This window comes from Mus caroli, chromosome 2, assembly GCF_900094665.2.
Source record: "Mus caroli chromosome 2, CAROLI_EIJ_v1.1, whole genome shotgun sequence".
NCBI classification, from domain to species: Eukaryota; Metazoa; Chordata; class Mammalia; order Rodentia; family Muridae; genus Mus; species Mus caroli.
Window position 1 is genome coordinate 62,949,112 of NC_034571.1, and position 13,099 is coordinate 62,962,210.

Here is a 13,099-nt window from a genome sequence, read left to right on the forward strand (position 1 = left end):
CCACCCACAAGGGGCCTTTCCCCCTTGATCACTAATTGAGAAAATGCCTTACAGTTGGATCTCATGGAGGCATTTCCTCAACTGAAGCTCCTTTCTCTATGATAACTCCAGCTGTGTCAAGTTGACACAAAAATAGCCAGTACAGCCATTTCAGCAAAATTTTCTAACAAGTGCAGTTAAATATAAATTCAATTGGTATTATTTAATTAGTATGTGAAGAAACTGTGACATAACTTTTAAATGTGACATTCTAAAAGTGAAAACTATTTTTCCAACCAAATTATACATATTTATAGGCCAATGTAAGTTCAGAACTACAGAAGAGGATTTGCTTTGGGCATAAGTAATTATTCTCTCCTTTATTTAACACGTGTCCAGGTCTTCAAAATAGCCCTTCCCCAAATTCCCTTCTGAACCCTGACTCCAACTGGGCAACGTTTCATTAAAAAAAAAAAACACTCAAAACACTGAAAGAGATGAAACCAATTCCGGAGCTGTGTGGTGAGAAGTAGAAAATACACGGTTGAAACCTAAACTGTTCAAGTGGCGCTGCACGAAGTGAAGCGGGTTTGCATTCCATCACTGAAGGCGTGAGGTAAGAGACTGCACTGAAGAGCCGAATGCAATGGGTCCCACGTCAGAGGAGGAATGAGGGGGACGATGGGTAGACAATTCACTAATTAGAAAATTAATACGTTCAAGAGAATTAGAAACTACTCCAGGGCAATCATAAAGTGCTGTTTGGAGGCCAACTTGCAAAGCTGGAAGCTCTCTAGCGCAGGGTAATCTTCCTGCAATAAACAATAAATAGGACTTGAAAAAGGAGCAGCTTTGCTAACACAGCACAGACAAAGTTTGGTTTTATTTGGGGGTGGGGGGAGGTTGCTTGTTTGTTTCCTTTAAGCCTCAAATAAAGCAGGGACTTGTTCTCAGGAGGCCTGCAATGAACAGACTGGAAATCCTGCATCTAATTACGGTTAGAGGTTAACTATTGCTCTCAATATGATCATTAAACTAGGGAACTATCCAAAGCTTTGGTTTCTCCGCAACACTCTATAAATCAAAGCTAATTTATGCTTCTAACGAGGGGGAGGAGAGAAAAGAGGATGGAAGGGAGAGAGGGAGCAGGAGATGAAAAGAATAGAAAAATAATCGCCCCAGCAGCAGCAAGCAATGCCTTTTTGCTGAGGAGGAAAGAAAAAAAAAAAAGTCTTGATTTATGGATGACTCTTGTCTGTGGCAGAGCAAATTGCCTTGACAAGGATGATGGAGGAAGCCAAGAGCAGAAGCCAGAACTCTGACAACTGAGGGCAACCTGTGAGACTGGGATGGGCGTCTAAGTGGAGAAGAGAGCACATGGCATGCCCAGATCCAGAACTTCACAGAAGAGCTTTCTCTCCACAGCACAACACTGCAGTAAACGCACACACGGCACAACTTGCTAGTAATCTGTGTTCTTGTTTAAGTGAATCTGAAAGTGTATGTTTTTAAAGATCTTAGCTTCAAACAGCCACAATCCTAGAACTCGCAGGGAGGTGAACCTCTGCCATCTAAGGAGGTGATTCTCTTTGAATGAAGGAGAGGGAGCCGCAGGGTAAGTTCTCCCTACCCTGGGCAGCTGTGCTGGGTTAAGTAGGAAGCAGGCACAGCCTCTGGCTCTGGGACCTTTCCTTTCCCCTCCGACGGCACTCAGCAGTCAGCACTTTATATTGTCATTGTTTCCTTTGAAATGACTTTGTCCACATCTGTCATCCATCACAAACTGAAATCACAACATAATTTCATAATGTCATCCCTGAACGATTTTTTCCTTTCTTTTTCTTTTCTTTTCTCTTCTGCTCCCCACTGCCTTGCTCTCTTAAAGAAAAGGGAGCTTTGGCTGCTGAATTAAGGTTCCTCCTACAATGTATGGCCTAATGATTACAACTGCTAATAATAATGAATTGATAGTTCAGCAGCACAGGGGAGATGGACTTGAGTTCTCCGTAGCTAAACCAAAGACAGACCTAAAACCCAGGGGACCCAAGTCAGAGCTAAAGAGAAGAGACAAATGGTTAAAAACTAGGGTTCAAGAAAATGCTGGGCACAGTGGCACACATCTATAATCCCAGCACGTGGGAGACTGAGGCAGGAGAAGGGATGTTTACAGCAAATAATGGCTGCATGATGAGATCCTTAAAAAAAAAAAAAAAAAGCCGAATTAGCTCATGAGTCAAAAATGTTCAGTAGCCTCCGGATAAAGAAAAACATCCTGGAAGAAAAGTTCAATTACAAGGTAAATAGAGATGAGTGGTATGTTTATGGAATTTATTTTATTATCTGATGATGGTCTGAAAAGACAGATGCCTTCAAAAAAAAAAAAAGAGATGCTTAATTCTCTGCTTATATAATGGATTTTAAGAAGATTCAATGGTGCCCTAGGGTAGTGTTTCTAACCTTTGAAGCTGACCCCAAACCAGGGAAGCAAACCCTTTCAAGAGGCTCAGAGCTCCCTCCAAAAGGAGCTCACCAGTCTGCACGAGAAGGGTCAACCTCACTTAGCAAGTCTGAAAATTCCCACTGCAGAGCAGGCAAATCTGTTTATCAGCCTGCTGAAGTAGCTCCCAATCAACACAGGGGTCAGAAAGGCGTCCACTGCTCAAAAATCTCACTGCTCCTCCTCGTCCCAAATGAAGAGACTGACTTACTGCTAGACCAAGGAACAAGAACCTTCTAGCATCTAAGCATTTGGGAAATGTGAAATTCACAGATCCCTGCTTCACCACGAAAAGAGACATTCCAGAGGTGATAAGCTGCTTTAACTTTCCATTTATAACAGGACCTCCTCGGAATGCGGGCTGACACTGAAGTATGGGGGCCAACAAATCTTAGACTGGCCAGAGCACGTGCTGAGAGAGGAGGACATAAAACACAATGGTCACTTCATCCTGACAGGCTACAGCCAGTCACGGGCACACTCCGCAACAGACAAGAAAAATGCAAAGCCATACAGAGAGAAAGCCCAAGTTTAGAGAACTTAAACGTCAGCCAGTCTACTTGAATGCGACTATTCACTGTGCGCCCTCTCCTCGAGTTACTGTTAAACTACATCAAACAAGGTTTTGCACGAACAGCCAGCCTTGAAATTCAATATACAGCCCTGTGGCTTAACCTTCTAACAGATGAAGCACGCTATAGAAATGATATTTAAGTATCTATCAGATAAACAGATAAATGTGCTTTTGTATCCTCCACCAGCTTAACCTTGAAGAACTGGAGGCGAACTCATTTCAGCAGGGAAGTTTAAATCAGCACTTACTCGGTGCCAGTGAGTTCATCTGACATTGTTTTCCTCCCTTTATTCTTGGAGAAGTTGGCACCATGATTAACACTTTTAAACAACTTGTCTCCTTATTCAGCAAAACCTGGAGTCAAGGCCATGATTACAGGAAAGGTACTGTGGCTCTGTGTGGACAACTGTCCGAAGCGGCTGTGTGAGGTCACGTCAGGCTCTGCGTATAGATCCCTCCTATCATGGGACAAGGACCATGAACTCGGGAAAGATCTAAGGGTAGGGAACAGAGCAGGGAGTATCAGTCTGGGGGTGAAAGATCCTTTGGGGGAGGCAGATGTTCCAGGAGCTGGTAAATAGTTGATAATTGTGACTTCTATGACATAATGCTCTCACAAGATAAAGCCCCCAGTGGGCCATTGTTTCTTCTAAGAACAATGGTTTCCAGTTAACACATGGCACCCTCTATGAGACGAGGCAGTGCCCCAACCTGGAGATAATACACACTCATGGAATTAAAGGATTACTAGGATACCGGATGCCCAAACACTGCCAAAATGTGAAACCATAGGAATAATGAAAGTGCAAGCAACAGCAGTGGCAGAGGTCAAAAGGGTGCAGGCGACTCTACTCCACACAAAGCTCCTATGTCCGTCATCTGGACCACAAAGGCCTGATGGCCTCGGACAGGCTAGTAACAGCAGTATATTCTGAAGTACCAGAGCCATCCCTCCCACCATCTCTAAATACATCGACACACCGAAAGGCCCAAGGTTCGAAGTTAAGTAAAGGCCAAAGCAATTCATTTATTAATTTAACATCCTTTAAATTGAGAATGACATTGTTTTATTTTATTGAATAAATAAGTATGCATGTGTTTTCTAGAGCTTGGGTAGTACTGCAGCAAGATGAAAGGGCTCAGAAAAATTAACTACTGCTAATGGACAAGCTCAGAGAGTCTGATGGAGCCACGCACAGAGGAATGAAAAACACCACCTTTAAACAGACAGCTTGCTAAGCTGCAAACAGCCTGTGATGGTCCCAGCAAAGGGACCCTGGAGTAAGGATGTCTCTGCTGATCTCCCGTCTAGCCCTAACTGGACCATCATGCCTGTTTGCCAAGTGTGATTAAAAATGAATAAATAAATAAATAAATAAATAAATAAATAAAAGCTACCAGCGGCCCTGGGCGACACAGAGCTTGACAGAGACCAGACCACAGCATCGGGGGCACAGCTTGAAAACTGCTTCCAAGACTGCCGGGGAGCAGGCGTAACTCAAGCTGTACACACTGTATAAACACTTGGTGGCTGAGGATCCGGCAGAGACCACAGCGAAACGCAAGCGGCACAGGAGAGCTCTTAACGGGAGATTTCAAACAAGGCATGAGTGTTAATGCACGGTTCTTGATTTAGAAAGCCACGCACCCTCATGCAGAGCCACAGAAAACGAAGACTCCCAACAAGAACCCTCCGCTTCGGCGCTCTCTTAAAACGACCCAAAGCTATTAGGCAATGCAAAATCAAGCTACAGCTAAAAATCAAGTCAGTGGCTGAAGCAGGACCCAGCTCTCCCCACTGGTTAGTCAATGCCCTTTCCACCCAGGGAAGATGACCTTGGGGACTGGAGGAGGACAAAGACACAATTGTACTGGTGACTACACAGTCAGAGACAGGTAAGTCCTACACAGTACAACACCCATGCAGGCAATGCACGGCTGAAATTTTGAGAGAAAAAAAAAGAACCTCCATAAGTGAATGATTATTGTTTAACCAATAATGTTTAATATGTAATTGCAGGAGCCCTTGCCCTAATCTGAGCTTTGACTGGCAATCCACTGCTTCGGTCCCATTGAGATCTATGCATTGTGTAACCTGATTTAAAATGGAAGGCCAAACAGATCTGGAAAAGTACAGCTTTATCCTTGAACTTAATTTATACTATAGTGTACTGTAATTAAGCCTGAAATAAAAGCTATATTCTGAGGACAGACAAAAAGCTCTTGTTAATGGCATTCCATTCCCAACGTAGAATAAAACAAAAGGCTTCTTCATGTGGAGCCAACTGTCATCATACGTTGTCGCTTGTACGGTGCTACTGGACTAATATTTGTGCTGGGATTAGCGTCGGGATAACCAGTGAGCTAACTTCTCCACTGCAGTTTTCTTTTATCCTGAAATAAATGGCCAAAAGGTAAAAAAAAAGAAAAAAAGAAAAAAAAAGAACCTGGCAGGCAGAACGACAACTATATTTATGAGATTAAACTCCAAAACCCTTCACAGTTTGCTGGGTAACTAATAACCATTTGCTAAGCTGTTCATTTAATAATGAGTCAGTTAAGCCAAAAGCAAATGTTCCCTCAACCCGCCAATGCTCCTATAGTCAGACCTACTATAGAGCAAACAAGCTCCAACTCTTTCTGTAAGTGCTTCATTTCAGATACGAAATACAAGGTACACATTCGAGAGTAACAAACGTGTCAGCAACTGAAATGGAGTCTGCCATACATTACAAAAGAAAACCAAATTCATACGTGATTTTGTAATTTATAGAAGCACAAAGGAGCAAAAGGTACATTTGGAAGAATTCACAGCTATGTCATGAACTCTCAGAGAAGGGCCAGAGGAAACCAGACATCACACTCTGGAGTTAGAAACCACATGACCTCAGGGCGGAGCACACAACGTGCATGGAGTGTCACACTGAGACCACTGGGGGCTGCGCAGACCCAACACTGCAATCAACACTATTAATCATAGATCATCCCCAGGGGAGAAGAAAAGGGTGCGGCTCATACCCACCCATCCCCATCCCACAAGCCCCGGGCCAGGGAGAGCAAGTACCAGGAGTCTCCTCCCCTTATACTCACCAGGAGTTCATCCATACTCGTCTGGCATTTTTCCAAGTTGATCCGCTTTATGGCTACGCGTTCTTGCCTGGGTTTGCATAGGGCTGCCTGAACCACTGCAGTTGCTCCGCTGCCTGAAACAAAATAAAGAGGAAATCGGCTCCCATATACTGCACTGATGTACTGCTGCCTATGTATCTCTGTCTTAAATGCCTGTAATTTAAGTTGGAAATATTCAAAATGTTACCAGTGGCATCTTCAAAGAGTCCCTGAAGTCCTACAGTAAGTATCCAGAGGAGACAGGGGTATTTGGGTGTTTCCAGGTGTTTCTCTTAGGACATGGGACCAGCAGGATGAGTACAACTCTGCTTGAAATGGTGATGACCCTTGGGTCCAGACTCACTTCAACTACACTTACATCCCAGACTCTTCCTCTACTTCAATGCAACCCAAGTCAGCCAGTCCTGCCTGGGCTACTTCAGGACTTCCATCGGGTCCTGCATCTTAGCATCCTGAACACTCCTGGTGGTGGGGGTTGGGATGGGGGTCAGCTCTTGCTCTACAACTAGGAAAAAAAATAACCAGAAATCCGCCGTAGGATGCTCTTGTTTAAAACACAGCTCTTAAGGATGCCAAGCGAAATAATGCCAGTCTGCTAACAAAAGCTCTTGGCATTCCTGGGAATTTCATATTTTTTAAGGTCTCTTGATCATCATTAGCTAATGCACTTAAAATTCCTAAAAGACGGAGCCATGCTGTTATCCAAATTTTTTAAGAACGGAACGTAGAGGGGTAATGATTTGTAGCACGCCACTGAGAGCTTCTAATCAGATTTATATCCCACCAAGCCAAAAGACCCCTCGAGCAAGGCATCTTAACTCTGCAGATCATACCAAAAATGGCACTCCACCACTCACAAATAATTTCCCAGCCCCACATATCCAATAAAAGAAACACAGCCTAAACATAGGACTACACAAAGGGTACATATGTGACTCTCTAACCTTCATCTGGGAGAGCTGATTTAGGAACAATGTGACCTCCACAGCCCCGTCAGCTGGGACCTAGAGACCTGGAAGATCAGCCTAGTACCCTCCATGTTCTCTGCCTTCAAGGCTCCCACACATAGGAGCCCAACCTGTGTCAACCCCAATTGCTGAGCACCCACAGCACAGTAGCACTGTAACCATAAAACTAAAAGCATGTGCATCTTTATTATCAGCCTCATTTTATATGTGAGAAAACGGGCAACCTGGCAAAGCTGCCCCAGGTCACATAGCTAATAGGTAAGTACTGGGCTGGGATCTGAGTCAGTGTGCCAGACGCCCACGTCTGTGCTCTTTGTCTACTTCCCACAAGCCGGAGCACAGCCTGCCCTTCCTTGCTTGTGTCGGCCTTGCCAGGAAAATATTTCTTCAATACTAAATAGCTCAACCAAAGAGAACCACCCTGCAGAAAAGGTGCAAGTGAGCCTCCCTTTCAGGAGCAGGGACAGTACCGTTGTGTGACAGGGCTTTTCCCAGAACAAGAGACTGTCAGTGAAGGGAGCCTCGGAGAAAGCGCTAAGTAGCTGGTTAGCAGTGAGCCTGAAACCTAGCAGAGACATCCACAGTTTAACTAGATGCTGGCATCAGGCCTGATCACTCTGACGTCAATTTCCATCTTCCTCTCTTCCACCCTTAATACAGTCTCCAGTATTTTCAAATCAGAGCAATTGAAGAAGGAAAAGCAGGCCAGCTCCCATAAAGGCCTTAATTAACAGGTGCATATAACATCAGGTTCCCTCCCAACAGCCCTTGACTTACAACTTCAGGCTGAGATTCCCACTAATACATTCACGAATGTGGTCACAAATAAGGATTCTCCAATGAGGGAGAAGTGGGAAGTCTCCTGCTTTATAGTGAGCATCTTACTGGTTAGAACGACAGCCAGCTAAAGAATAATGACTTTTATCTCAGGCAGGAAATATTGAAGCTCTATGGCAGAAGCCCACTGCCATAAGGAATAGTCCTCCCTCCGTAATAGAAGAACGTAGGCCTAAGACCCCAGAGCAAGGCATGCTGGTTAGTGTGTGTGTGGGGGGGGGGAGGGGGAGAGAGAGAGAGAGAGAGAGAGAGAGAGAGAGAGAGAATGTGTTTGGTTGGTTGGTTGGTTGGTAGGCTGGTTCGAGATTGCCAGCCAGGATACACTAGTGGGTCGTGGATTCAGTTTTTCGGTGGGCGGAGGCCTTCCTTCTGAAGCTTCTCTTCAGAATATAACTTGCCAGGGAGAGCTGAGAACAGCTTTGTGCGGCTTTGGTTCAAAGCATGTTCTACTGTGAGTCGTGATCTAAACTTGGAAGCCTGCTGTAATAGAGTGAAGAGTCCCAGGGCTAAAGGAAGCCCATGCTTTGATGGGGAGGAAGAAGTGACCTGACAATTTTTCAAAGGGCCATTTAGAATTAATGAGAAGACAGTTTTGCTTTAAGGAGCTTTATGTACTTTGCTGAACAGATTAAAGGGAAGCCTGAAAAGGTAGGCTTGGAGATCCAATAAATAAGCAAGCGTTAGAATGTGTAGTGGAAGCAAGCGAAGGGTTAAACGGAGCCTTTCCTTAATGCTGAACTATGACTCACTAACATTTGATGGTGTGTTTCTAAGAACTAGCATCCTTGGGATTAGAGAGCCTTGAACATTTTTCATTTTATTCCAGACACCCATCCATCATGAGTTAAAATGTTCTCTAGGATGGTGGCCCATGTGCCAGACTAAGAAAGTTATGTATTCCCATCTTGTCAGGATGTTTTAAGTCAATGTAGATTTTTTTTTCTGGTAACTTTCTGGTAATTCCAGGTAAAGAACCACTTCTAAGGTTTAGATAGAAATTATGGTGATTGCAGCCAGAGGCCGAGTTTCCTTGAATTCATTACCAAGGTACAGGTCTGTCTTTGTGAGCATGTGTTCTCATTTCCTCGTTCCTGCTGTTGCTTGAACTGAAGCAATCACCAGAAAACTCCATAGCTGCATTCACACATCAAGTTACCCAAAGGAATACATCCTGGATATGCAATTCAGTGTCATAACTTTGGATTTCGACAAGTATTTAAGAAACTAACACAGACTCCAGTGCTTCTTCTGTTAAAAGAAGAAAGGAAATCAGAGACTGAGATGTAAATTTCACCTTCACCATGAGCAACCGTCTTAGTGTGGGTCTCCTGTGACTCCTCAGTCAGCCATCAGCACCTTGTTCCTTCGTACTTACCTCAGAGGTATTTCCATTACATGAACCAACATTCACAGAGCCTAATACCGTAACAACCCCTTGAAACTCTACTCCCTGGCAACCTCATTTCAAGGAATAGGCTTAACAGCCACAGGAAAACACCGATATTAATTCTTCACTTACATGAATTCATCGGCAAAACTAAACAGTAACTCAAGTTCTGCTGAGTGGCAAGCAATTCACTAGGTGATAGAAGTCCAAAGGTGGCTGCTCCTGATACAAGCTGGATAAATCTTTCATTTTGATCATTTCCTATGCAGAATAAAAGACGAGATCGGTAGCTACGGTAGCCTGAACTTTTACTACAGATTAAAACACATATGGTAAAGTCCCAAAGCATGATAAATTTAGAGAAAGGGCCTCTTGGGAGCATAGAAATCAGAGGTGCATCAGGGATGACAATTAGCATCATTGGAATTGCCAAGGAAGAATTCACTCTCCTCTCTCCTTACTCGGGGAAAAGTCACTGGGTCTGCAAACGAGGGAGACAGAATTCCGGAAACCCCGGTGGACAGTACCTGGAACTGTACTGTCTAGCCTCCTGAACTATGGAAGTAAATTTTAGTCTGTGCTTCAGACCACTTGCTCCATGCTATTTTGTTACTGCAGCCCCAGAACACTGACACAAAGCCATTCAATGTCTATTCTAAGCCACTCTGCCACTGACACCTGTGGTGAACGCCATGCTAATTACAAGTGCTGACCTAATTAAGTCTATAACCAGAGGCAAGAATCACCTGAAGTGCCTTTGGTAAATCACTACAGTTTCCATATCATAGCTTAGCAAGATCTTTTAAAATGAGGTTAGATGAATGTCTTAGTCACTGTTCTATTACTGTGAAGGGAGGGACACATGACCAAGGCAATGCTTAAAAAGAAAGCATTTAATTGGGGGATTGCTTATGATTAAGAAACCGAGAACCATGACAGCGAGCATTAGCTGAGAGCTTTACATCCTGATCTGCAAGCAGCAAAGCAGAGGTGGATTGGGGGGGGGGGGGCTAGGGGGCAGGCAGACAGACAGAGAGACAGAGACAGAGACATTCGGGCTGGCATATGCTTTTGAAACCTTAATGCTCTCCCCAGTGATACACCTCCTCCAACACGCCACACCTACTCCAACAAGGCCACACCTCCTGATCCTTCCCAAACAGTTCCACTAACTGGAATGGAGACCAAACATGCAAACATATGAGCCTCTGAGACCATTCTCATTCAGACCACCCCAAATAAGATTCTACACATTAAAGGTATGGATTTCCTCCGTGACTTTGGACCTAATATCTAAACTTCAGCTTCCTTAATAAACTAATAAAATCTACTTGTATGTCTCAACAGCAATAATGTGTTTCACATCCCTAAAGAAATAAAAACCCAGCCAACTGAGTAAATATACAGTACTCTTGATGGGCCTCACTGCTCCCAGCGAACCACGAAGGCAGCCAGCTTGACCTACAGGCTGTACGTGTATGGAACCTAAAGGACTGAGGCCCAAGTGCTTCTGCTTAGCATAGGTTTCATTCTGTTTAGCATCATGAAGGCCCTGTAGGTTTGACGGGAAGGAAAAAGCATTGAAATTGGAAGCGAAATGCCCAGTGCTTCTAAAGGTCTGATGCAACATGCTAAACAGTAGGACCTAAGATGGAAAAGACCACTCCTACAATCAAGCAGCAGTGAGAATTAATATTCTATAGCTAAACTTGATGTGATCAACGTTAGTATGTATCCTAAGGCACACCTTTACACCATATTTGACCATTAATTACATAGATTCACAGCCCAGTGCTACAATGTATTAGTTATTTATTCTTGAATGGATAATTGAATTTTTGCATGCCTCAGTTTCTTACAGGCTAGATGGCAATAATAATACCCAACTTAAAGGGTGGTTGACAGAATCTAGTAAATTAATACATGGGAAACCCTTGGAATGGTATCCAGTATACAATAAAACCTAATTAAGAATTCTAGCTAGCATTTGAGGTCAGATGGTATTGTCAACTTGTCATTTTAATACTGTATAATATTCCGTGGCATTGGTGAGCCATAATTTATCAGCCCTTGTGCTAAGAGTATTCTCTTATTCCAATAACCAGTATATTTCCTTCTAATAAGCAGCAACATCTAGTGTGTCTCCTCTTTCTCTCTTCTTTTCTCCCTCCCTCCCCTATCTCTCTCAATAACATTTTACATTTATTTAAGTTAAAGTCAGGATGTAGTTGATTACCCAAGTAACATGTCCCCTAAATTGCAAGACAGGGGCTGGGCATTGCATTAACCTCTGGATCTCATGACAGCCACTGGGAAGAAGTCTATCATCGAATCCTACTTACATGAGGAACACCGAATCAAAACCTCGATAAGGGCTAGGACCTTTCCTAGCACATAGAAAGACTCTTTAATTATGTTCCACAGCCATATACTCACTCTGCCAGTGAGTACAGTCCGGAGCCATCTCAGGTTTTCATTACAGAAGTGTTGGCATGTGGAGTATACAGTACACAAAACAAATGGCTTTGGCTCAAGTGCTTTCTTCCAGCCCTCTCTCCCCAGTTCACTCTGCTCTATTTATATCCAACCTCACAGTCCACAAAGCCAACCGGTCACATGAGCACCAGAAACCGACCAGGGGAGACTCTGGTGAATGGATGCGTGTGAGCTTCACAGAGGTACAGCGATTTAACCTGGAAAGATGGCCTAGGCTTGCAGAAAAGCTACAAAGCCAGATTTGTGTGAGCTCTCCCGGACTTCTAAGGCTGGTGGTTAGTGTGACGTTGTTGTTTTTAAACAACGTTGTTTCAGCCAAGAAGCAGCTTTCCAAGGGCCACACTTCTCCTAAACATAAAACTAATATTTGGTTTCTGAGTTGTACCCATTCTTACCTGATCGTCCAAAATTTAAAATATCTGTTAGGCCAGGCCTCTAAAGCTGTCATCTTACTGGATGAAAAAAAAAATGATCTCAGAAATGATTTGGTGGTGCCAGGGAAATTAAATATTCACATGTAAGAGAGTGAAATGAGATCCTTATCTCTCACCCTATACAAATACCAACTTCAGATGAAGCAGGGACCTTAACGTAAGACCTGAAATGCTCAAACTCTTAGAGAGAGAGAGAGAGAGGGGGAGGGAGAGAAAACACCTCGAGGTGCAACCCTAGGCCAGGCTTTACGAAAAGATCTCGACTTGGTCAGGAAACAACAGCAACAAGCTAGACTTTCATGAAATTAAACCCCTCTGCCCAGCAGAAGGAGACGCTCCGGTGAAGGAACAGGTGGGTGAGAAGCCGTGCTAAACACAGGCGTGACTGAGGACAGATAGCTAGAAGACATAGAGTCCTCCAGAACCGAAATAACCCAAACCCAGAAAACCAACCAACATCCAGGCTAATGCTGAAACACAGGGTGGGGAGGAGGGTCGGTGGGTAAAGTAGTTGCTGCATAAGAATTCAGTGCTGAGTTTGGACCCCCGGCACTAATGTAAGAAAGCGAAATGTGTGTGCCTGTAAAGCCAGCCTGAGGAAGAAGGAGGACACAAGAAGATCCCTTATTCTGGCTGGCTAGCAAATCTATCCAAATCAATAAACTCTGCATTTGTGAGACACTGTCTCAAACATGAGGTTACAGAAATTGTGAAAGGCACCTGATATTCTCTGGCCTTAACCTTCACGCACACACAAACACAGACAAACAGACAAAAGATGAAGTACAACTGGCCAGT

At 43.9% G+C, this 13,099-nt stretch overlaps 1 protein-coding gene across 2 annotated transcripts in view; it reads right to left on the reverse strand.

Moving 5' to 3' along the window:
• Stk39 (serine/threonine kinase 39) overlaps positions 1-13,099 on the reverse strand; it is a 260,743-nt gene that overhangs the window by 193,614 nt on the left and 54,030 nt on the right. Inside the window, exons 1-2 of one of the 2 annotated variants that reach the window (XM_029470615.1) lie at positions 9,028-9,070; positions 6,141-6,253 (exon numbers count right to left, since the gene is read on the reverse strand). In XM_029470615.1, coding sequence (XP_029326475.1) covers positions 6,141-6,253; positions 9,028-9,055 — 141 coding nt within the window. In that variant the 5' untranslated portion in view covers positions 9,056-9,070. Of the gene's footprint in view, positions 1-6,140; positions 6,254-9,027; positions 9,071-13,099 lie in introns of those variants that run through there. The other variant, XM_021156379.2, reaches the window with a different exon arrangement.